A 23,820-nucleotide genomic window follows, 5' to 3' on the forward strand; every position below is an offset into this window, starting at 1 on the left:
GTAGTGAATTTCTGGAATTTGTTGCCACATACAGCTGTGGAGGCCAGGTCAGGTCGTTGGGTGTATTTAAGGCAGAGATTGGTAGGTTCTTGATTGGACATGGCATCAAAGACTACAGGGAGATGGCCAGGAACTGGGGTTGAGGAGGAGAAAAAAAAAGACCAATCAGCCATGGAGGAGCAGACTCGATGGGCCAGATGGCCTATTTGTGCTCCTATGTCTTATGGCCTCGTAGATTCCAAGTCCTTCTGCACATTTTTGAATTTTCTCCACATTTAGTAAATAGTCCACACCTTTATTCCTTCTACAAAATGCATGACTATGCACTTCCCTACACTATATTCCATCTGCCACCTCTGTACCCATTCCCCCATTTTGTCCACATCCTTCTGCAGGCACTCTACTTCCTCAACAGCACCTGCCCCTCCATCTATCTTCAAATCATATGCAAACGTGGCTACAAAGCCACCAAATCCTTCATCCAAATCATTGACAAAAACGTGAAAAGAAGTGGTCCCAACACCAATCCCTGCAGAACACCGCTAGTCACCAGCAGCCAACCAGAAAAGGTCCACTTTAATCTGCTCTTTGCCTCTTGCAGTGAGCCAATCTTCTATTCACGTTAGTATCTTTCTTATAATACCATGGGTTCTTATCTAGTTTTCTTGTCTTGTTAAACAGCCTCACATGCAGCACCTTGTTAAAGGCCTTCCAAAATCCAAATAAACATCTACTGACTCTCCTTTATAAGTCCTGCCTGTTATTTCTTCAAAGAATGCCAACAGATTTGTCAGCCAAGATTTCCCCTTAAACAAATTGTGCTGATTTTGGCCAACTTTATCATGCATCTCCAATTACCTCAAAACCTCATCCTTAATAATCATCTCCAACCACTGAAGACAGGTTAACATGCCTATAGTTTCTTCTACCTCCCTCCCTCCTTAAAGAATGGAGTGCCAATTGCAATTTTCCAGTCCTCTGGAACCATTCCAGAATCTAGTGATTCCCGAAAGATCATTACTAATACCTCCACCATCTCTTCAGCTACCTCTTTCAAAACCCTAGGGATGTAGTCTATCTGCTCCAAGTGACTTGTCTACCTTCACACCTTTCAGCTTCCCAAGCTCCTTCTCCTTAGTAATAGCAGTGATGCTCACTTCCACCCCAACACTCCTCAATTTCTGACATTCTGCTAATGTCTTCCACAATGAACACCAATGCAAAATACTCAAGTTTGACACCCATTTCTTCATCCCCCATTACTACTTCTGGAGTGCAATTTTCCAGACATCCAATATCCACTCTTATTCTCCTACTCTTTACATATCTGACAAAAAACACTATTTCAGTTTTGGTATCCTTTTTTATATTTTTGGCTAGCTATCCTTCATACTTCCTCTTTCTGGTTTTTTCTTAGTTACCTTCTGTTGTTTTTAAAAAGCTCTCCAATGCTCTACCTTCCCACTAATTTTCATTATATTATATGCCCTCTCTTTTGCTTTTATGCTGTTTTTGAAACATACCTGTTATATCACATTACCTTAAAACAAAGAACTTGATTCATTTTTGAGAAATACCAAAGCAAATAGTGAGAAATAACAAAGACAGCAAATGTTAATTTTAAACTGTTGTCTGTTTCTGAATTGTAAACTCAATAAACCTTGTACATTAGAAGGAAACTAGATGATAGGCACATAAATGCTCCAAGTATCTTACAGAACTGGTGGCCTAGGGGTACAAATCAACATGTAGAGTGAAAGTGAGAAATGAGAGAAACATCAAGCCTCAAGCTTTTAAAATCTAAAAACAAACCTTAGTTTAGCATCCTCTCAAATTATCCTTCAAAAAAAAACCCTCCAAATGAATTTGAGAGTACTGCTATGTTTTTCTAAAGGTAATGCTATACATCAGGAATTCCATGTATCAATCTAAATATATCATGTCAGATGCATTTCTATTCTGGAAATGATGCAACTCCAAACATGATACAGTCAGCCCTCCTTATCCGCGGGGGATTGGTTCCGGGACCCCCCGCGTATACCAAAATTCGTAGATGCTCAAGTCCTTTATTTAACATGTTTCCGTGCAGCAGACATTAGGACCTGGCGGCACAGCTCTGAATCCGCAGTGTTTCTGTTCACGAAAATAATCACGATCGGGATTAAAAATAAGTTGGAAGTGATAAAGCAATCGGAAAGAGGTGAAACACCATCAGTCATTGGAAAAGTGTTAGGCTACAGTCGGTCAACGATCGGAACAATTTTAATGGAGAATGTGAAAGGCCCTGCCCCGATGAAAGCTACAATTATTACTAAGCAACACAGTGGTTAGATTATTGAAATATGCATGTTTCTTAAGTGTTTTATATGCATAGAAAGGTAAAATATGTACTATATACTAAGAAAAACATTTGACTAACTGATGCTAAATAATACCGGATGTACCTTTTCCGACTTCAAATCCAACTTAAAGACGGACTCAGGAACGGAACTCATTCATAACCCGGGGACTGCCTGTACTTTTAAGTCATTTCTAGATTACTTATAATACCTAATACAATGTAAATACTATATAAATAGTTGTTACACTGTATTGTTTAGAGATAATGACAAGAAAAAATAGTCTGTACATGCTCAAGCAATGAGTGCTGGAGAGAGAACTTCCGGGTTTTCCCAATCCCCGGTTGGTTGAATCTGTGCATACAAAATCCGCAGATAAGGAGGGCCAACTGTACTATGATTCAGTGCTCTACACTTAAACCTCAGTGGTTAAACAATTACTTTTTGTTCCGTTGTTCAATAAGCTGTCAGATGCTTGTCCCATCAGCTCACATTCCAGAATCTTTTTGAATAAACTAATACCATACACCCTGACAATTTGAGCCAAATGGCCAACATCTGTTATAAGTGGCAAGAAACTGATATTGTTCCATTTTATCTGCGTTTCCTTTGGTCAAGTTAACTCAATAAAATGAAACCACCATCCAGGCACCTCCTACATCCTCCTCCCATATCTTCTTTCTTGCCCACATGAATTTCACATTGTTCAGAAGAACCACCTCACAACAACAAAGCAGAAGTGAGCCAAATGGTTCCTCAAACCTGACAGAGCAAGCACTATGATCATGGCTGAAAGGCACCAGGTCTCAGTGGCTCTGCCGTGCCAGTTCCCCAGAGTAATAATTCTACAATCTTTTAAATATTTTTTCTATCTCCATTTTGAATACTTCCAATTAACTAAACTCAACAATTGGAACTGGAAATGGCATTGCTTTATTATCACATATACTGAAATACAGTAAACAGCTTATCTTGCATATTATTCATAAAGTTCAAGAGTTCGCACTAAATAGAGACGAAACAATATTAATGCAAAAAAAATTGTAACAACTAGAGAGAAAGTAGGTAAACAATAAATGCAATATGATAAGGAGGTAAGCTTTGTAAGGGTTGATGGGGACATGCCAAATTTCTTTATCCTCTTGAGGAAATAAGAGTTTTCTTGTTCATGGTGTCCAAAAGTCTGGACCAGAACTGGTCTATTGATGATGGTCACTCCTAGGAACCTGAAGCTCTCAACCAATGACGTAGACAGGAGAATGTGCACTGATTCCCTCATACCAGCCCTTCTGTTTTGCTGACATTGATGGAAATGTTGCTGTGACAGCACATTCCTAAACTCTATCTCAAACATTATTTGAGATATAGCTCAGTACAGTGACAACATCTGCAAACTTGAAACTAGAGCAGATCCGGCCACACAATCATGAGGAGATGTTGTAGATTAGGGGCTGACAACACAACCTTGTGGAACATCAGTGTTGAGAATATTCATGACAGAGGTGTTGCTGCCTATCCTTGATGATTGTAGCCCATTGGAGAATTCCACAAATCCATTATTTTCTTTAAGGAGGAACTTGTTAGCTCTATTTTTGATGACAACTGTCTAACTTCTTATCCATGCCACTAATTGAAATATCTCAACCACAATTCCCTTGCAAGATCAACTCACATTCTTCTATATTCCAGAGAATACAAATCCAACTTCTTTAGTTTTGCAGTTAGGACAATCCTCTCATCTTGTGAATTAACCTGCTAAATTTCCTTTGGTCTGCCTGCATTAAGACATTATTTTGAGTGGACCAAAATGGTTCACAGAGATTACCGAATTCACCAACACCATGTACAGTTGTAACAATACTTCCCTATTTCCAACCTCTCATGCAAAAATGTCAATATGTTGTTTGCCTTAACCACTTGTTTCACCTGTCAGTTAATAAATTATACAACCTTGAGATTTGTTTGCTTACAGGCAGCTACAAAACAAGAAACTTTAAAGAAAATTAAAGAAAAAGAAATTAAAATAAATACATTTCGAGGAGACATTGACAAGTTTTCTCAGGGCTGGTACTAATGATATTGGAAGAAATGTGTTTGCATGAATTGAAGGTTGAAATTGAAGATAGCTGGAATATATGGGTTGCTTTCAGACTGGAAAGATTGATTTAACAATATAGCCAAAGGATGTTATTGACCCTCTTTTTATATAAAAAAAAATGTACAGACTATCTCCAGGTTGTGAATGTTTGGCTTATGGACACCATTATGTGTGAACATGTTCCATTAAAATATTAAATTTAAAAGTCTGATGTACATTTGTTTCTACCAATGATAAAACTAACTTCCTCTCTTTTAGTAAATGTTCTTTCTTATTTGTCTTGTGTGCTATTCATTACAATACTGTGGAGATAAGATTACCATACCATGTTTTGTTTTTGTCTGCATATTTGTTGACTTCTAGACAAAATCATTGTATCGACATCTACAAAAATAGAACCAGTTTGTTATCTGGGGAATGGCCTGTATATTAATTATTGGAAGAGTGGTGGAACGTTAATGACACAAAAATAGGTGGAAGGGCATGTTGCATTAAGGGCACTGGGTTTCTGAAACAGGATATAAATTGACTAAATAAGTGGGCACAAATTGGTAAATGCAGTTTGAATCTTTGAATCTACCTGGGCTGTCAGCTTCAAACTACAACTAAAGTAGGCATGCAGGATCAGGTGATGTGATGGAACTGCATGACGTGGGAGCAGGTGGACCCCATTGTAGTTCCTGGTGACAATATTTGCAGGTCGCTCGAAGAGCTTAAGCTCAAAGTTGATGACCTAGAATCTGGGAGAGGAAAAAGTTACCTGGACTTAGTTTCAGGAGACAGTCTCACCCATTAGATTAACTACTTCAAACTCAATGTGTGGTCAGGAACAAGGGAGTGTGACTGCAGGTGAGACAAGTAGGAGGACCCGAGAGGTAATGCTGAAAGAGCCTCAGCCTTTGAGCTTGCCCAACAGGTGTGGCCCCCTGTGATGATGAGTGACAGCTGAAGAAAGGATGAACAGCTGAACTGTGGCACCATAGTTTGGAGAGCTACTCAACAGAGGGAAATAGACACAATTCTCTGTTGCAAGGATCAAGGCTGTTCTGTTTACCTGGTGCCTGGATTGCACATTTCATCTTACCAACAGAAGAATTTGGAGAGGGAGTTAACAATCCAGTTATCATAGTCCATATGAGTACCAACAATGCAGGAAGTATAGGGAAAAAGGTTCTGCTGAGAGAATCTGAGCAGTTAGAGACTCAATTAAAATGCAGCATGAAAATTTAATAATCACTGGATTGTTACCTGAGCCATGAGCAAATTGGCACAGGGTTAATGAGATCAGAGTTAAATGGGTGGCTCAAAGGTTGATGTGGAAGTAGGAAGTTTGAATTCATGGGACACTGGCACCAGTATTCAGGAAGGGAAGAACTGTTCAATGGGACAGCTCCACCTGAACCATGCTAAAACCACGGTCTTGGCAAATCACATAACTAGGGCTGTGGATAGGGCTTTAAACTAAGTAATTGCGCCGATCCTCTCTACAACCTGTATAAGTATGAACAAAGTAAAAGGAGAGTGTTGGAGAGGTTACTGAATGCTCCAGAATAAAGAACAATACATACATTTTAGAAAGGGACAACTTCAGGCAATATGTTGACAAAATTGAAGAGTAGTGAATACGGCTGAAGGTATTATATTTGAATACATGCAGTATACAAAATAATATGCATAATCCTAAGGCAGTTAGAAAGTATACATCATATCAAGAGGACAGGCAGGTGGGCGGGGGGGAGGGGGGGAGAGAGTATCTCTGTTGGCTTAAAAAGATGTCAAATCAAATACCTCGAAAGAACTGATATAGGATCAGAAGATGTAGAATCATTGTTAGTAGAGTTTTTTTAAACTGCAAGGATAAAAAGACCCTGATAGGAGATGTGTAAAGAGGGACTTTTCTGGATGGCTGCCAGAGATTAATGGCACTCCACAGGGGTTGGTGTTGGTCTACTGCTTTTTATGTTAAGGATCTGGTTGACAGAATTGACGGCTTTGTGGCCAAGCTTGTGGATAATACAAAGGTAGGTGGAGAGGCAGCCAGTGCTGAGGAAGCAGGGAGTCTGCAGAAGGACTTAGATTAAGAAAATGGGCAAAAGAAGTGACAGATGGAACAGTGCAGGGAAATGTATGGGCATGCACTTTGGTAGAAGGAATAAAGGCATAACAATTTTCTAAATGGGAAGTTAGTTCAGAAATCAGAGGTGCAATGAACTTGGGAGCACTCATGAAGGATTTTCTATTGGTTAATTTGTAGTTAGTGTGAAGGAAGGCAAATGAAATGAAATATAAAACTAAGGATATAATGTATAGGGCATTGGTCAGATGATACTTTGAGTATTGTGAGCAGTTAGGTGCCCTGTATCTAAGAAAAGATGTGTTGACTTTGGAGAGAGTCCAGAGGATGTTTACAAAAATGATCCTAAGAATGAAAAGATTAAAGTAGTTGATGGCTCTGGGTCTGTTCTCTCTAGAGTTCAGAAGAGGGGGAAGCTCATTGAAACTATTGATTATTGAAAGGCCTGGATAGAATGGACATGGAGAGGAAGTTTCAAATCATGACAGCATAGGACCAGAGGGCATGGAAAACAAAGACAACCCTTTGGAACAGAGATGAGGAGGAATTTCTTTGGCCACAGGATGGTGAATCTATGGAATTTCTTGGCACACAAAGCTGTGGAGATTAAGACATTGGGTATATTTAAAATGGAGGTTGATGGGTTCTTGATCAGTAAGGGCATCAAAGGTTACAGGGAGAAGGCAAGGAAATGTGGTAGACAGATAATAACTTCCTCCTGGCTGGCTCCTGAGTCAGCAGAGATAACTTGACTAATCCAACACTACACTGATTCTACAACCTATGGACTCATTTCTCAGTATTATTCATAGTTTTTTTTATATTTGCAGTCTGTCTTCTGCACATTAGTTCTTGGCCTTTGTGTAGTTTTTCATTGATTCTGCTGCATTTCTTTGTGCTTTGTGAATGCTTGCAAGAAAATAAATATGATGATGATTTCAAAGTACAAAGTAAATTTATTATCAGTCTGATCAAGTGGTGGAACGGACTCAATAGACCAAAGGATTTTATCTCTTTCTATGACTCTGCTTGCTACACTGAGGAATTCACACATATTCATCGAATGTGGTTTACTTTTCACCAAACCACAAGAACTCGGTTTGTTTACATGAAGATTTTCAAACCATTAGCTACTTCACATATTGGCTCTACCATCCTACCAAATTTATGAAACCTCCTATCACTGGAATCCAACCCCAACCTCTCCAATTAATCTAAAATCTTGTCTATGAATCTATTAATGCCATTTCCCAGGAAACTGTACCAGCACAGTTCTGATGAAGCCAATCCCAATAGAATGGCCTCCTTCCACAGATAGTGCCTCACAAAGAAGAACTCACTACTTAGACCATTGCAAGTGGATCCTTCACATCACACTTCAAGTTCTTCTCCAACCCAGAAGAGATGTCCTCAACTTGGCATCAGGCAAGAATAGAACCTTCAGGACTTTGTTGCAGCAGAGAACAGTGTCTATATTCCTAACTATGCCACCAGAGGCTGTATACAAGAAGGCCCAGAGTCACCTGTACTTCCTGAGAAGACCGAGGTCCCTTGGAGTATGTAGGCCTTTTGTTCACGTGTTCTACCAGTTTGTTGTTGTCAGTACAATCTTCTATGCAGTGGTGTACTGAGGCAACAGCATCAACACAGGCAGAGTGTTGCCTGATCAGAAAGGGTTAGGGTGGCTCTGTTATAGGGAGTCAAACTGGACACACCGGAGGCTGTGGTAGAACAAAGAATCCTACGGAAAATCCTGGCAATTCTCCACAATATTTCACACACTCTGCATGCCACTTTGACTGAACAGAGGAGCACTTTCAGTAATAGACTAAGGCAACAATGGTGCTCCAAAGAGCGCTTTATGATAGCATTCTTAACCTGGACCATTAGGCTCTATAATCAGTCAACCTATCTCCCGTTAGGCTATTTGTGGAAACGTGATTTTATTCTTTCTACTTATTTTCTAATATTTCTATTTGTGCGCTTGTAATAGTACTGTGACACTGTAACATTGGGATCAATAAAGTATATCTATCTTCTTGCACTCCAACAATATTTCCTTCTCTCTCCTCCCCCCATCATACATGAATGGTACCCTGTGCTGCTGTGTACAGTCTGCTCACATAATTGTTGGAGGAACTCGGCAAGTCAGGCAACATCTACAGAGGGGAATAAACAGTCGATATTTCAGACCACTGTTTACAGTTTGCACATCCTCTCTGCAGTTCTCACCTTTGTTCAACAGGAAGTAAGAACCTCCTACCAGCCAAATAAATATTAAAGCTCCTCAAAGACTACACTGTGATCCCCCAACCTGAGCCTCTGGGCCTTAAATAACAGCCTCTCAAATCTGTCACTTAGGAGGAAAAATGTGAGGCATTGCATGGGAGCTGCTGGAACTTGGGTATCATATATAGTGCCTGTAAAAAGTATTTACCCCCTTGGAAGTTCTCATGTTTTATTGTTTCACAACACTGAATCAGTGAATTTTATTTGGCTTTTTGACACTAATCAACAGAAAAAGGCTCATATCTGTCAAAGTGAAAATAGATCTCTACAAAGTGATCTAAATTAATCACAAATATAAAACACACAATAATTTATTGCATAAGTATTTAACACCTTTAATATGACACACCAAATCATCACTGGTGCAGCCAAATGGTTTTAGAAGACACATATTTGGTTCAGATGTCCTAGCTACATATAAATCTGTGTGCAGTCAAGATGTTTCAAAATACACCTGTATCTGGAAGATACAACTGCTGGTGAGTCAGTATCTCGGCAAAAAACTACACCACGAAGACAAATAAAAATACTCCAAGCAACTCTGCAAAAAGGATATCAAAAAGCACAAGTCAGGAGATGGATACAAGAAAATTTCCAACTCACAGAATATCCCTTGAGGTACAATTAAGTCAATCATCAAGAAAAGGAAAAAATATAGCATAGCTGTAAATCTGTCTAGAGCAGGCTATCCTCAAAAACTCAGTTACTGTGCAAGAAGGGACTAGTGAGGGAGGCCACCAAGAGACCTATGACATCTTTGGAGCAGTTACAGGCTTCAGTGGCTGAGATGGGAGAGACTGTGCATACAACAACCACTACCCCAGTGCAATGGCAAAGAGAAAGTCACTGTTGAAAAAAAACACATGAAATCTCAGCTGGTTTGCCAGAAGACATGTATTCAGCTTGTCTAAAGTCAGCTGGAAGAAGGTTCTATGCTCTGATGAAACCAAAGTTGAGCTTTCTGGCCATCATCATCTAAAACACATCATCCCTACCATGAAGCATGGTGGTGGTTGCAACCATGCTGTGGTGGTTGCTGCATTGGCAGCAGGGCCTGTAAGGCTTGTGAAGGTACAGTGTTAAAATAAAAGCAGCAAAATACAGGGAGGTCCTGGAAGAAAAACTGATGCAGTCTGCAGGAGAACTGCGACTTGGCAGAAGATTTGTTTTCCAGCAAGACAATGACCCCAAGCATAATGCCAAAACTACACAGGAATGGCTTAAAAACAAATGTCCTGAAGAGGCCAAGTCAGAGGCAAGACCTCAATCCAATTGAGGATTGGTGTCAGGACTTGAAAATGGCTGTTCACTCACAATCCCCATGCAATCCGACAGAGCTTGAGCAGTTTTGCAAAGAAGAATGGGGTAAAACTGCAGTGTCCAGATGGGCAAATCAACCCGCACAGAATCACTGTCAAAGGTGCATCGACTAAATACTGACTTGAAGGGGTTGAGTAATTATGCATTTGTGTTTAAATATTTTGTGTTTTAACATTGATGAGTGTCAAAAAAGCCAAATTAAATCCACTGTGATTCAATGTTGTAAAACAATAAAAGATGAAAACTTCCTGGGGGGGGGAATACTTTTTATATAGGCACTGTAAATAGGCTTAATAAAATAGGTTTTGTAAAATGTTAAAGGTAATTGACCAATTTGTGAGAATTCCTCAATCATGTACCAATACATTTAATTACTGGTACAATGAATGTTTTGGAAAACATAACTCATTTGTTTATATCTGTTATAAATAAAGCACATCTGTAGAGGTTAAGTAACCTTTTCCGGAATCACACAATCCTATTCCTGACTATTTGTCAAACTCAAAGTTTATAGAAGGCATGCAGCTGCCATTCAGAAGTGTGCAGGTACAGTAATTCTCTCCCTCCCTGTCATGTCACAGTGTTTGAAGTGTGAATTGTTGGGAGCACTGAGCTGAAGTTCCTTAAACAGCATAAACTTACTGCACACTTCATATCAATTGCTGTTTAATGCACTATAACATTGGCTACCTAGCTATCTATGTTCTATTCAATGACTTTCGATTGGTTTTTGCTACATCCACCTCGCATAGCATTTACATTGTACACCAAAAAGTAACCTGTAATTACAGGACTTCAGGAAACCATTGAAACTGTGATCACAATTGATAGGGGAAATTAGTAAAGAGAAAAAAAAACGCAGCAAAGAAGCAGATACAGAAAACAGATATTAATCAATGGTGTAATAAACAGTCAAAAGGAGATCTTGAGGCAAAACAATGTAGAGGAGTGAGAGGCACAGAAGTGATAAGTTTTATAGTCATTGGTAAACCTGTCATGCCATTTATACCTTTCCAGATACAATTGGGTAATGGGGTGCGAGAAGAATGATGACATTATAGCTTGTAAAACAAGATGGTGAACACATTACTAGCCAATCTTCTATATTACACGGAAACTGGTAGAAGTTGTTTAATCATATCTTAAGTTAACATTTTTTTGTCCGTGAAATGAGAATCGGATTTAATGTTCCCGATCTGTGACTTTTCGTCAGAACTAGATATTAGTTTTATTTATGAAATGTGTTAACAAGAGACCTATCAAAGTAAATATAAGCAGTAATACCGACAAAAATATTAAGATACCCTCATTCCTAATATCATAGATCAACAATAGCTCTTTATCGAAGCAGTTCCCTTGACACTTCCTCAATATATTCTAGGCCTATTCGCTGTAACATTGGCAGCCTTTGCGATAACTGCACCTGCATATCAAGAAGCTATTCTGTATCTACAGGAAGAGAATAATCAGAGGAAACGTATCAAACTTCAAAACACTGAGACCATCGGCACGTTCGTAACAGTCGGTGAGAGGGCTATTCAAAAGTCTTGCAGAAAAAAAGACGGAAACAAGAAAAACGCAACTAATCATCTACGTGCTCAAGAAAACAATGCAAGAACCCTCCGCTTTGTGGGAGTCATCTCAATAGAATAAGACCAATTTCAACAGCCACCAGTATTCATCTTGTTCCTCTTGGTCGATCATTCGAGAAACTCTGTAAGAAAACAACACTGAATGATACGGTGAAGAGACGGCGCAGGTGTAACTACTTACAATGTACTCGCGGACCTGGCTGTGAAAGTTTTGCTCTCTGATTGTCACATCGTCGGCGTCCATCCTTCAGTGAAGTTTAACATTTAAGTCAAAGACAAAAATAGAAGCCACATAACAATCAATTTAGAACCAAATACATTCAACGCTCGAGTAGAAGGAGAGAACCGGCGGCACCGTATTTCAAACGGTAGCGCAAAGCCAGGACATCACATCCTCACTCGGTCTTCCTTCATCACGACGCGACGGCAACCTGAAACAGTAACAACACCGGTCATAGGCTAACCAGCCCCACAAGATAACGGCACCCTGTTATATCCCTTCCGCTTATAGGTTAAACGTGGCATCAACCTAACTTGGAGAGTGCGGAGGCGGGGTTAAATCGATTGACGTTTATAACAGCCAATGGAAATGTAGCAGTGTCAGAGTCTAGGCCAATCGCGCTGGACAATTGACGGGGAGCGGGACTTTATTGGACATTCAAGGTAGGATGTACCCATCCAACGACATTTTTTTAATTGCTCATAGCGGTTCTCGCGAGTGACTTTGGATCACGTCGTGCGTCGCGGAGCTTTAACCGCGTGTAGCTGTGCTTGCGAGTATTGCAAGCTGGTGGTGCAGCAATGAGGGGGAGGAGATGGCAGGGCCGCTCCGGCCCGTTGAAGCAGTTTCAAGAAGCGATCCAGCAGTTCGTAGGAACGGCGGAGGCCGAGCCAGAACAATCTGGGGCTCGGCACCACGAAGACGGCCTTGGCCCGAGCAGGCCGAAAAGTCGGAAAGAGTTGCGGAAGGAGCAGAGGCTGCTGAAGAAGCGCAGGGTGAGGGACTATCATCAGAGGAAATACCTGAAACCGAGCCCCGAAGAAGCTCCGGACAAGAGCGTGAAAATACTGGCTCCGAAAGAGAAAACGTGTGAGGGAGGCGATGAAAGTAGACCCAAGTCCTGCCAGAAAAAGAAAGCGACGGCAGCCTTTTCCAAGTCCGCTAAAGGGAAGTCCTCAGCCAAAGTCCGTAGACTGGGCTTACTGGAGGCCAACCAGGAGGAAGACAGGGAGATCAAGAGGTTAGAAAAGGCTTTGGGATTGAACAAGCGTAAAAATAAAACTGCCGTCCCGCAGGCCTTCGCCCGGGATGGCCTGGATTACGTCCTAGGGATTATAGATGAGGCTGTCACTTCCATGTCAGGCTTGTCTGACGAGAGTGAGGATGAGATGGCCGCATTGCGAGATCTTATGAATGAGGCTGAAAATGACCTGGGTCAATCTGATGATAAACAGATGTCAGAAGAGAGTTCATTACCGTCTAACGCGGATGATGTGAGAGAAGATGATAATTTGATGGCAGCGACAGCATCTCCCTACCAGGATTCTGATCTATCTAGTGATGACGCTGACGAAAGTTCCCTGCCAAGTCAACCATCACCTGAAAACGAAAAGGTATTTGATGTAATTGTTGTCATGCATTTCCAGAATGGTTAAGAGCTATGAGGGTCGTTGCATAACTTAAAACAGCTTGGGTTTCCTCCCTAGAGTTTTTCAAGAATCTCTTACTCCAGTATTTTTGTGATTGTGTTATTGAGCAACTTCTTGATTTTTTTTAATCGTTTCCTTTAAATTTCCCTTTCTTCCCCCCCCCCCCCTTTACTTAGCCTTCGTATTTATTTTTTTCCAATCACTCATTTCACGAATTGTATTAATCTCATCTGTGGAAGATATTCATGAGGTCCTGTCAGATTTCATGGACCTACTGTTCTCATTATAACTCAGAAACAGGAGAGACAGTGCAGTTCTGCATAGTAGGGGCAGTTTAAAGGTTTACTCAAGTTATTAATTTAGATGACAAAAAACAATGGTCCCAGCTCCTTTTGCTATAGGACACCTCTATTCACAGACATCCTTGCTTATACAAACATCCCCGACGCATACCGGGCAGAGCTCTGCCCCCACCTCAGTTACTCAAACCATATCTCTGTTACGCTAATCCCAGCATACAGACCGCTTGCCAGGTGCCCCAGACCAGTTCAGAAGCAAGTGAAAACCTGGCCAGCAGGAGCCATCTCTGCTCTTCAAGACTGCTTTGAGCACACTGACTGGCACATGTTCAGAGAGGCTGCAACCGATGGCAACTCTACCAGTTTAGAGGAGTACACAGCATCAGTGACCAGCTGCATCAGCAAGTGCTTTGATGATGTTACTCTGTCCAAGACCGTCACTACACACGCTAACCAGAAGCCTTGGATGACCGCGGAGATGCATGCACTGCTGAGGACCTGCAATTCCACTTTCAGAGCAAGTGACAAGGCAGCCCTAACAACAAGGGCCAAACTGTCCCGAGCCATCAGAGGGGCAAAGCGTGCATGCACCCAGCAAACCCACAGCCACTTCCAAGACAGCGGCGACACTCAGCGCATGTGGAAGGGCATCCAGGACATCACAAATTACAGGACAACATCACCTGACTGTGCAGGTGATGCCTCCCTCCCAGATGCGCTGAATAACTTCTATGCCAGTTTTGAGGCAGAAAATGACATGGCGGCGAGGAAGTCCACCCCTCCTACAAATGACCAGGTGCTGTGTCTCACTGTGGCTGATGTGAGAAGAACCCTGTGCAGGGTCAACCCACGGAAGGGTGCTGGACCAGACAACATTCCTGGTAGGGTGCTCAGAGGATGTGCAGACCAGCTAGCAGATGTTCTCACTGACATCTTCAACATCTCCCTGAGCAGCGCCACCATTCCAACTTGTTTCTAGGGCGCCACCATCGTTCCCGTGCAGAAGAAGTCTCCAGTGTCCTGCCTAAATGACTACCGTCTTGTTGCACTCACATCCATCATCATGAAGTGTTTCAAGAGGCTTGTCATGAGGCATATCAAGACCCTGCTGCCCCCTCACTCGACCCCCTGCAGTTTGCATACCGTCCCAACCACTCAACACATGACGCCATTGCCATCACCCTCCACCTGGCCCTAACCCACCTGGACAAAAAAGACACGTGTTCGGATGCTGTTCATAGACTTCAGTTCAGCATTCAACACAATCATCCCTCAGAAACTGATTGCAAAGCTGAGCCTACTGGGCCTGAACACCTCCCTCTGCAACTGGATCCTAGACTTCCTGACTGGGAGACCTCAGTCAGTCTGGATCGGGAGCAGCATCTCCAACACCATCACACTTAGCACAGGGCTGTGTGCTCAGTCCACTGCCGTTCACTCTGCTGACCCATGACTGTTGCAACACACAGCTCAAACCACATCATCAAGTTCGCCGATGACACGACCGTGGTGGGTTTCATCAGCAAGAACGACGAATCAGTTTACAGAGAGGAGGTGCAGCAGCTAACAGACTGGTACAGAGCCAATAACCTGTCTCTGAATGTGAACCCATCTCCCCATCTACATCACATTCGACAGGGGTTGTATTGAGAGCATCCTGAGCAGCTGCATCACTGCCTGGTTCGGAAATTGCACCATCTCAGATTGCAAGACCCTGCAGCGGATAGTGAGGTCAGCTGAGAAGATCATCGGGGTTTCTCTTCCCACCATCACAGACATTTACACTACACTCTGCATCCACAAAGCAAACAGCATTATGAAGGACCCCATGCACCCCTCATACAATCTCCCTCCTGCTGTCTGGGAAAAAGCACTGAAGCATTCGGGCTCTCACAACCAGACTACGTAACAGTTTCTTCCCCCAAGCTATCAGACTCCTTAATACCCGAAGCCTGGACTGACACCTTGCCCTATTGTCCTGTTTATTATTTATTGTAATGCCTACACTGTTTGTGCACTTTATGCAGTCCTGGGTAGGTCTGTAGTCTAGTGTAGTTGTGTGTTTTTTTTTCTCTTTTTTTACGTAGTTCAGTCTAGTTTTTGTACTGTGTCATGTAACACCATGGTCCTGTAAAAAGTTGTCTCATTTTTACTATGTACTGTACCAGTAGTTATGGTCAAAATGACAATAAAAGTGACAACTTGATCCTAGTCTGAGAAATATCCTTTGACAATCACTACACACAAATTGTTGGAGGAACTCAGTGGATCAGGCAGCATCTATGGAGAAAAATGAACAGTTAACATTTCAGGCTGCGACTCGTCATCAGAATGGAATAACAAGTCTGACATAGTGCTCCTCCAGCAGTTTGTATGGGTGCTGAGCCAGATTTTCAGTATCCACAGTCTTTGTGTCTTCCACCATCACCCTTCCATCCAGCTAATTTTTAATCCAGTTTTCTAGCTCTCCTTGGATGCCATGCGATCAAACCTTCTAGAGCCATCTGCCACGTGGAACCTTACCAAAGGCCTTACTGAAATCACACCTTCTGTCATCCACTCATCAGTCTTCCTTTATCACTTCATCAAAAAGTTCAATCAAATACATTAGACAATGCTACTCTTAATCAAAAAAAAGAGTTCCTGGTGTGGGTGGGCTCTGTCATCATGTTGGCTGAATTACCAATCAGTGAGAAGTGCAGATAGAGTAGACTGGTTTCTGTCTGTACTGAGTAGTGTCCTTTCTGTAGTTACTGGAGAACTGCAAAACTTTCTGCAGTTTCTTATAGTCTCTGGCAGGGCCGTTACCATAGATAGTGTGCTTTCTGTAGTGTATTTTTTTAATATATTTCTTCACCCTCCTGAGGAACCAGCAGTGCCAATGCAATTTCTTGATTGTGCTATCTAGGTAGTCAGACCAGGATAAGACTATTGGTGATGTTCTCGTGTAATATTAAGAAGTTAGCATCTCGTAGGCTGCTTGTGACCCTGGCTATTTTTCTGTAAGGGTCATAGCAGCTATGAGCTTGAGAAAAAGAGTATAAATGCACAAATGCTTTCCCATAAGATAAGCTGAGCAGGTGACATCATTCTCAGTATGCGATCTGCGCTTAACTTCAGTTTTGCTTAGGGTAACTTGTATCATTGCCTGATTAGTTGCTGTGAGAAACCTATTGTGCCTTGTATTCCTTCTGGCACCTGCAAGATAAGCATAAAAAAAGAGTGGCTATTTCCAAGGGCAGCAGGCTTTGGATGGTAAGCCTGTGCCTGTCTGCATCCAGACATAGTAGCAATTAAAACTGTTATACCAACAATTTATGACTGGTTAAGTTACCAATACTAATTTTTTGAGAAACTGGGGGGGGGGGGAGTGAACCTACGTGCATCTGCGTACGTGACTGCATGATATAAAAAGAACTGTATTTGCTTCAGGAGAGAGAGACCCTGGGAGCAGCCTCCGAGAGAGAGAGAGAGGAGGGTTCTCTCGAGTAACTTGCTAATAAAGAGTTAAAGTTACTTTCACCGTAGTACGTGGTGTCTTTGCATCGGGTAGATTGAAAGAAGTTTACAACAGTTTCTATGTACACAACGCTGGCAGAACTCAGCAGGTCAGGCAGCATCCGTGAGAAAAGAGTAGCCAACGTTTCGGGCCGAGACCCTTCATCAGGAATGGGGGGAAAAGAGGGCCAAAGCCCAGTAATAGAGATAGGGGAAGGGGCAGGGCCTAGAGGTGCCAGGTGGAAAACCAATCAGAGGAAAGATGAAGGGGGAGGGGATAAGCATGAAAGAACTGTAGAGATAAAGGAGCAGAAAGTTGAAAGGGGAGAGAGGCAGAGAGGGATCTGGGATGGGGGAGGGGGAGGGAATTACCAGAAATTGGAGAATTCAGTGTTCATACCACCAGGCTGGAGTCTACCCAGACGGTAGATGAGGTGTTGCTCCTCCAACCTGAGTTTGGCCTCATCATGGCAGTAGAGGAGGCCATGTATGGACATATCTAGATGGGAATGAGAGACAGAGTTGAAGTGGGTGGCAACCGGGAGGTCCTGTCTATTGTGAAGGTCAGAGCGGAGGTGCTCGACGAAGCGGTTCCCCAATCTGCGTCAGGTCTCGCCGATGTAGAGGAGGCCACAACGGGAGCACCAGAAGCAATAGGCAACTCCAGCAGACTCACAGATGAAGTGTTGCCTCACCTGGGAGGACTGTCTGGGGCCCAGAATGGTGGTAAGGGGGGAGGTGTGGGGACAGGTGTAGCATTTGCACTTACAGGGATAAGTGCCGGGTGGAAGTTCTGTGGGGAGGGACGTGTGGACCAGGTAGTTGTGGAGGGAACTATCCCTGTGAAAAGCTGAGGGGTAGGGAGGGAAAGATGTGCTGGGTGGTGGAGTCCTGTTGAAGTTGTGGAGGATAACGTGTTGGATCCGGAGGCTGGTGGGGTGGTAGGTGAGGACAAGGGGAATCCTGTCCTTGTTGTGGTGATGGGAGGATGGGTTGAGGGCTGAAGTGCAGGAAGTGAAGGAGATGTGGGTGAGGGCATCTTTGATGACGCCAGAAAAGAAACCACAATCCTGAAAGAAAGAGGACATTTGAGAAGTCCTGGAACGGAAACCTCATCCTGGGAGCAGATGCGGGGGAGACGGAGGAACTGGAAATAGGGAATGGCATTTTTGCATTGAGCAGGGTTATGTGAGTCAGTGGGTTTGTAGAAGATGTCAGTGGATAGTCTGTCTCTGGGGATGGAGATCGAGAGATAAAGAAAGGGGAGAGAAGTGTCTGAGATGGACCAAGTGAATTTAAGAGCTGGGTGAAAGTTAGAAACAAAGTTGATGAAATTGACGAGCTCAGCATGGGTGCAGGAAACAGCACCAATGTAGTTGTCGATGTAGTGGAGGAAAAGTTGGGGAGTGGTGCTAGTATAGATTTGGAGCATAGACTGTTCCATATAACCCACAAAGAGGCAGGCATAGCTGGGGCCCATGCGAGTGCCTATGGCTACACCCTTGCGTTTACATTTCTTATTCCTATCTCTATTACTGGGCTTCGGCCTTCTCTTCTTCCCCATTCCTGATGAAGGGTCTCAGCCTGAAACATTGGCTACTCTTTTCTCATAGATGCTGCCTGACCTGCTGAGTTCTTCCAGCGTTGTGTACATATTCTTTGATCCACAGCATCTGCAGTTGTATTTTTGTGTTACAACAATTTGGCGAGCCCAGACAGGAGCTCAAGACAAGGTACATCCGTAAAGACGGTGTCAGTGGTCGACTCTGTGGCAACGACCTGAGGTGGATGGGCCCACGAGGTAAGAATTACCTCGATCCCTCTCATTAGTTGACCACTTTGGTGACCCTTTCGTCTGATGGGTGACCCTTTGACGAGCTCCTGAAGAACCACAATTAAACTACCCGAGTACTATGGTAACTAAGAGGGTGAGGTTTGAGTCCTCAAGATCAAGGTATAAGGTGAGGTTCGAGTCTTCAAACTTAAGGTACCTGGGGTTAGAGTCCTAAAAACTTTGAAGTATACTGGATAATATTGTTTGAAAGTGTCTGTCTCAGATACCCTGCCTTCAACCGGTTGTTAAGAGGGGAAATCCCCCACATGAAGGTCAGGACCCTGAAGTGGGTGCAGAGAGACACAGCACTAGGTTACAAAAGGGTGAATAATTTGAATTCTGAAATGGATCAGACCCTTGATAAATCAGGACCTAATACACCTTTATTTAAACTTTGTAAAGGCAACCCGGGGGATGAAAATGATTTTTTACAGACTGTCGGCGTCATTAAATAAAAAACTAAGGAATGAGATATAGCCACTAGATGTCAGCTGGGATTTGGATAAATGTATCAAAGCAGAGGAAGCACTGTAGAAACGGGGGGGGGGGGGGTCTGCAGAAAGGTGGAAAATATTAATGTCGACAGGGAGAAAGACATGAAAGGAAAGAGAAGCGGGGAAATAAAAATGGTGATCACAAAGGTAAAGTGGAGGTACCTCCCGACATGTCTGATTTGCTTCTGTTGTTTCATAATGATGAAACTGAGGAGGATTGGCTGATCCGCCCCACTGCTCCCGTATACCCCCTGATCCCGCGTGCCTCTCAAAAGGATGCAACAACCCCACCCCAGGAACAGTACTGCAAGCCTGTTGCAACATGGACCAGGAGTCAATCGAAACAGAAAAAGCACTCCTCCCCCCCCCAGTAAATATACTACCAAGAGTTCGAGCAAGCGACAGAACTTTTCTGGTGAGCAACGAACCCTTGGTTGACCCCAATATGGACACTGAGTATGACCCCGACTGATGATGATGACCCTTACAAAAAAAAAAGTCAATCAAAATCCGGAGGTGGGTATCTTACACATCCAAGAGCCCCAACACATGAATCCCTGTATGCACCACCGCCAAATTTCTGCGGCCGACTTATGCCGAAGGGAAACCCAAACTGTGGACTTCCGCCGTCCGGGCCCCAGCAACCACCCTTAGCAAGCGTTAGGGTTACAGGATGCTACCTCTATGGCGCCTCTGATCATTGGCGAAGGGAATGTCCCAATCGCCAACAATAGTCCATGCCCCCAGGTCGGCAGCAACCATTCACCGCCTGTAAGCCGTTTTCTGCCTGACTAGTTGATCAGCAGGATACTGGCTTGATGTTCCCTGTCCTCACTGATAACCCTGAAGAGGAGCCCATATTTAACCTACTAGTGGAAGGCAACAGTGTTCCCTTTATGCTCGATACTGGAGCAACTACGTCAACACTTGAATCTTGGATCAACATGGTTTCAGGATGTCAGACACGTCAGTGATTCTGAGTGATTTAATGGGACAAGAAAAATCCTACCCACTGACAAAACCCCTACGAGTCCAATTTGGGGACCAACAGAGTACAATTCAGTTTGCCCAAACCCTGGACCTCAGAGTTAACCTAGCAGGGAAAGACCTGCTGTGCTCCCTCTGACTTAAAATAAAATGTCTTGATGTTGGAATTACTGTTAGTGGTCCCGACTCCAGAAGGACCTTTTGGGTCTACCATCCTCCTCATTGTTGGGCTGTAGACCTTCAGCTCAAAGATTTTGACCCACCCCTGCAGGTTCCCGATCCACATGTAACATTGGTGTATGACCCCTCGGGTCTCACAGGAATTAGAAACCCAGTATGCCCTCTTTGTGGGCAACATGGTCAGCATTACTGTTCTGGGAGACAAAGGGTAAGGAGAGAGCAGCATTATTAGTTTATGCCTACTGAGATGTGGAGCCAGTTGGGTCTTGTGTCCCCCCACATCACCTTGTCAGTGACTGTGGGATACAAATCAAAGGAGTTAGGGTTACTAGCCTGCCGACTGTGGAAACAGGCAGACCTGAGCCTCCTCGGAACTCCCCAGACGTTACCAGGTGGAATTTTGACTTATTACCTTACCCCTTTTTCGGTAACAGGCTGTCACCATCGTCACCAGCCTCACCACCTCGCCTCGGATGAGCCAGCCCCTGACTTATGGGCCGCATCAAAGGTTGAGGTAGGACTGACCTCTGTGACCCCAGTGCAAATTTGGGTGAAACAGAGAGTACAGCTGCCCTCCATTCCACAATACCTCCTTCGGAAGGACAGTGTCACTTCTTTGGTGGACTGCTTTTGCAAACAGGGTATCTTAGTCCCTTACCAATCACCTTGTAACACCCCTATTCTACCCATCCCCAAAGCTGGACAGACAGAGTGGCACCTGGTACAAGATTTATGGAAGATAGATGAAATAGTTGAACCTTTACATCCTGTCATTCCCAACCCCACCACCATCCTTGTCCCTGCGGACTCCTGTATTTTCACTATCGTTGACCTGCAGTATGCGTTTTTTGCAATTCCCCGTCCCCCGAATCCCAGTATTTGTCTGCCTTTACTTTCCAAGGCCAGCAATACACTTGGACACACCTTCTACAAGGATTTGTCCATTCCCCGACCATTTTCTTTCAAATCGTACATAACCAACTTAAGGACTTGCAGCTGCCAGGGAGGTCATCCATTATCCAGTACATAGATGACCTGTTGCTCGCCAGCCCTTCTGAACCCGCCAATGAACAAGACACTAACAGGCTCCTTAATGCCCTCCTGGAGATATATAATACCCCCTTATAAGGTGAAACATGCTCAACGTCGGGAAATTCCTGGGCACCCTGTTGAGTGCATATGAGAGAAAGCTCACCCCTGAATGAGCAACACCCATCATTGCTACCACACCAAAGAGTATGAGGGCCTTTTTGAGTCTAGTGAATTTTTGCAGACAGTGGTTACCCAACATTACCCTCCTCTCACCCCTGGCATCCAGCTAGAAGGCAGGACCTTTTGAACTCACACAAGAACAAAGGGATGCTTTTGACCAACTCAAACAGGCGCTGGCCAGTGCTCCGGCCCTGGGACGTTCCCTCTATGACTGCCCCTTCCAGTTATTTGTTAATGTTCTGGAAGACTGCACTACAGCAGTCCTTACTAAGACCCGTGGCATATTTCTCCACCAGCTTAGACCCAGTGGCAAGGGGTCTCCCACCATGTTCACAGATGCTCCCAGCCATTTACTCTTCCGTAACAGCAGCCTCCAACATAACTCTACAGCAGACTGTAGTTATTTATTCCTCACACACTGTAACTGCACTTTTGACCTCCCATCAAACCCAGCACCTCACAAAGGCTAGATTGAACAGATATAAGATAGCACTCCTTAATAACCCACTTAACACCTTTGCCTACTGTACTATCATCAACCCCGCCACCTTTTTAGAAAGCCCACCTGAGGACCTCAGCGAGCCACCCCATGACAGTTTAATGAGGAACCACTTTCTGACTGCCCTCAGCCTGGATAGCTCAGATAAAGCTTTCCCGTCTGCAGATTTAATCCTTTACGTTGATGGTAGTTCTTCTGTCTCTGAGCAGGGCAGCCGCCTCAGCACTATGCAGTTGTAAACGACTCAGCTGTGCTCGAGTCCGCATCCTTGCAGCCCTCTGTATCAGCCCAAAAAGCAGAACTTTTTTCTTTTCTTTTTTTCTTTTCAATCTTTTTATTGAGTTTCATATAAATATTAAAAAAACATAACATAATAATGAATAGGTTATGAATACAATAGACTTGAAATTACATTAATAATAAGATAATAATCTATTAAACATCAACAAAAAAAAGTACATTAATCAATCGAGTCTATATAATTATATATGAAAAAAACCAAAAATAATCGTCAAAAGAAAAAGAAAAAAAATTTTGAAAATATATAAAAGAGAATATATATGAAAAAAAACACTAAACTAAACTAACATGGGCAATAATAACAGTTTATAAATATATGATAGTGTCAAAGAACTCCGGAACTCCATACCTGAACAAGAATAAGCAGAGTGAAGGTCTGGACAAGGCCAAATTAATTCATATGAAAATGTCGAATGAACGGTCCCCAAGTTTCTTCAAATTTAATTGATGAGTCAAAAATAGTGCTTCTAATTTTTTCCAAACTCAGATAAGAAATAGTTTGAAAAAGCCACTGAGACGTGGTAGGAGGATTTACTTCTTTCCAATTTTGTAATATAGACCTTCTGGCCATTAATGTTACAAAAGCAATCATTCGTCTGATTGAAGGACAAAACTGATTACCATCCTCATTTGGTATACCAAAAATTGCAGTAATAAAATGAGGTTGTAAATCGATGTTCCAAATTGAGGAAATGGTAACAAATATGTCCTTCCAATAGTTATGTAAAGTGGGACATGACCAAAACATGTGGGTCAATGAAGCCACTTCTGAATGACATCTGTCACATTGAGGGTTAATATGAGAATAGAATCGAGCAAGTTTATCTTTAGACATATAAGCTTTATGTACAATTTTAAATTGTATTAAAGCATGTTTAGCACATGTAGAAGAAGAATTAACCATTTGTAAAAATTTTTCCCATTTATCTGTTGATATATTGTATCGAAGTTCTTTTTCCCATTGTTTTTTAATTCTATCAGATATCTCTGGTTGTATTGTAGCGGTGTGCTACACGCAGCGCTAAAATTACGACACGGAGTCAGTAACTGCAGTCGAAGGAAAAAACTTTATTCAAAAACTTCAGCCTCACTTTTAAGCCTCCCTCAACCGGCCCCCCATGGCGCAGAGGCTCCAAAGCTCTGTGCTCGCAAACC

General features: G+C 42.9%; 2 protein-coding genes across 5 annotated transcripts in view; one reads left to right on the forward strand and one right to left on the reverse strand.

The window, feature by feature from the left end:
• The window catches only part of lmbr1 (limb development membrane protein 1), a 211,461-nt gene extending 199,324 nt beyond the window's left edge, over positions 1–12,137 (reverse strand). For all 3 annotated transcript variants that reach the window (XM_059971871.1, XM_059971870.1, XM_059971872.1), the window contains exon 1: positions 11,894–12,137. In XM_059971871.1, the coding sequence (XP_059827854.1) occupies positions 11,894–11,956 (63 nt within the window). In that variant the 5' untranslated portion in view covers positions 11,957–12,137. The remainder of the gene's footprint in view (positions 1–11,893) is intronic.
• A 252-nt stretch (positions 12,138–12,389) lies between these two features.
• Positions 12,390–23,820, forward strand: part of nom1 (nucleolar protein with MIF4G domain 1) — a 78,096-nt gene continuing 66,665 nt past the window's right edge. For both annotated transcript variants that reach the window (XM_059971876.1, XM_059971877.1), the window contains exon 1: positions 12,390–13,326. In XM_059971876.1, coding sequence (XP_059827859.1) covers positions 12,514–13,326 — 813 coding nt within the window. In that variant the 5' untranslated portion in view covers positions 12,390–12,513. The remainder of the gene's footprint in view (positions 13,327–23,820) is intronic.

Source organism: Hypanus sabinus, chromosome 6 (genome assembly GCF_030144855.1).
Source record: "Hypanus sabinus isolate sHypSab1 chromosome 6, sHypSab1.hap1, whole genome shotgun sequence".
NCBI classification, from domain to species: Eukaryota; Metazoa; Chordata; class Chondrichthyes; order Myliobatiformes; family Dasyatidae; genus Hypanus; species Hypanus sabinus.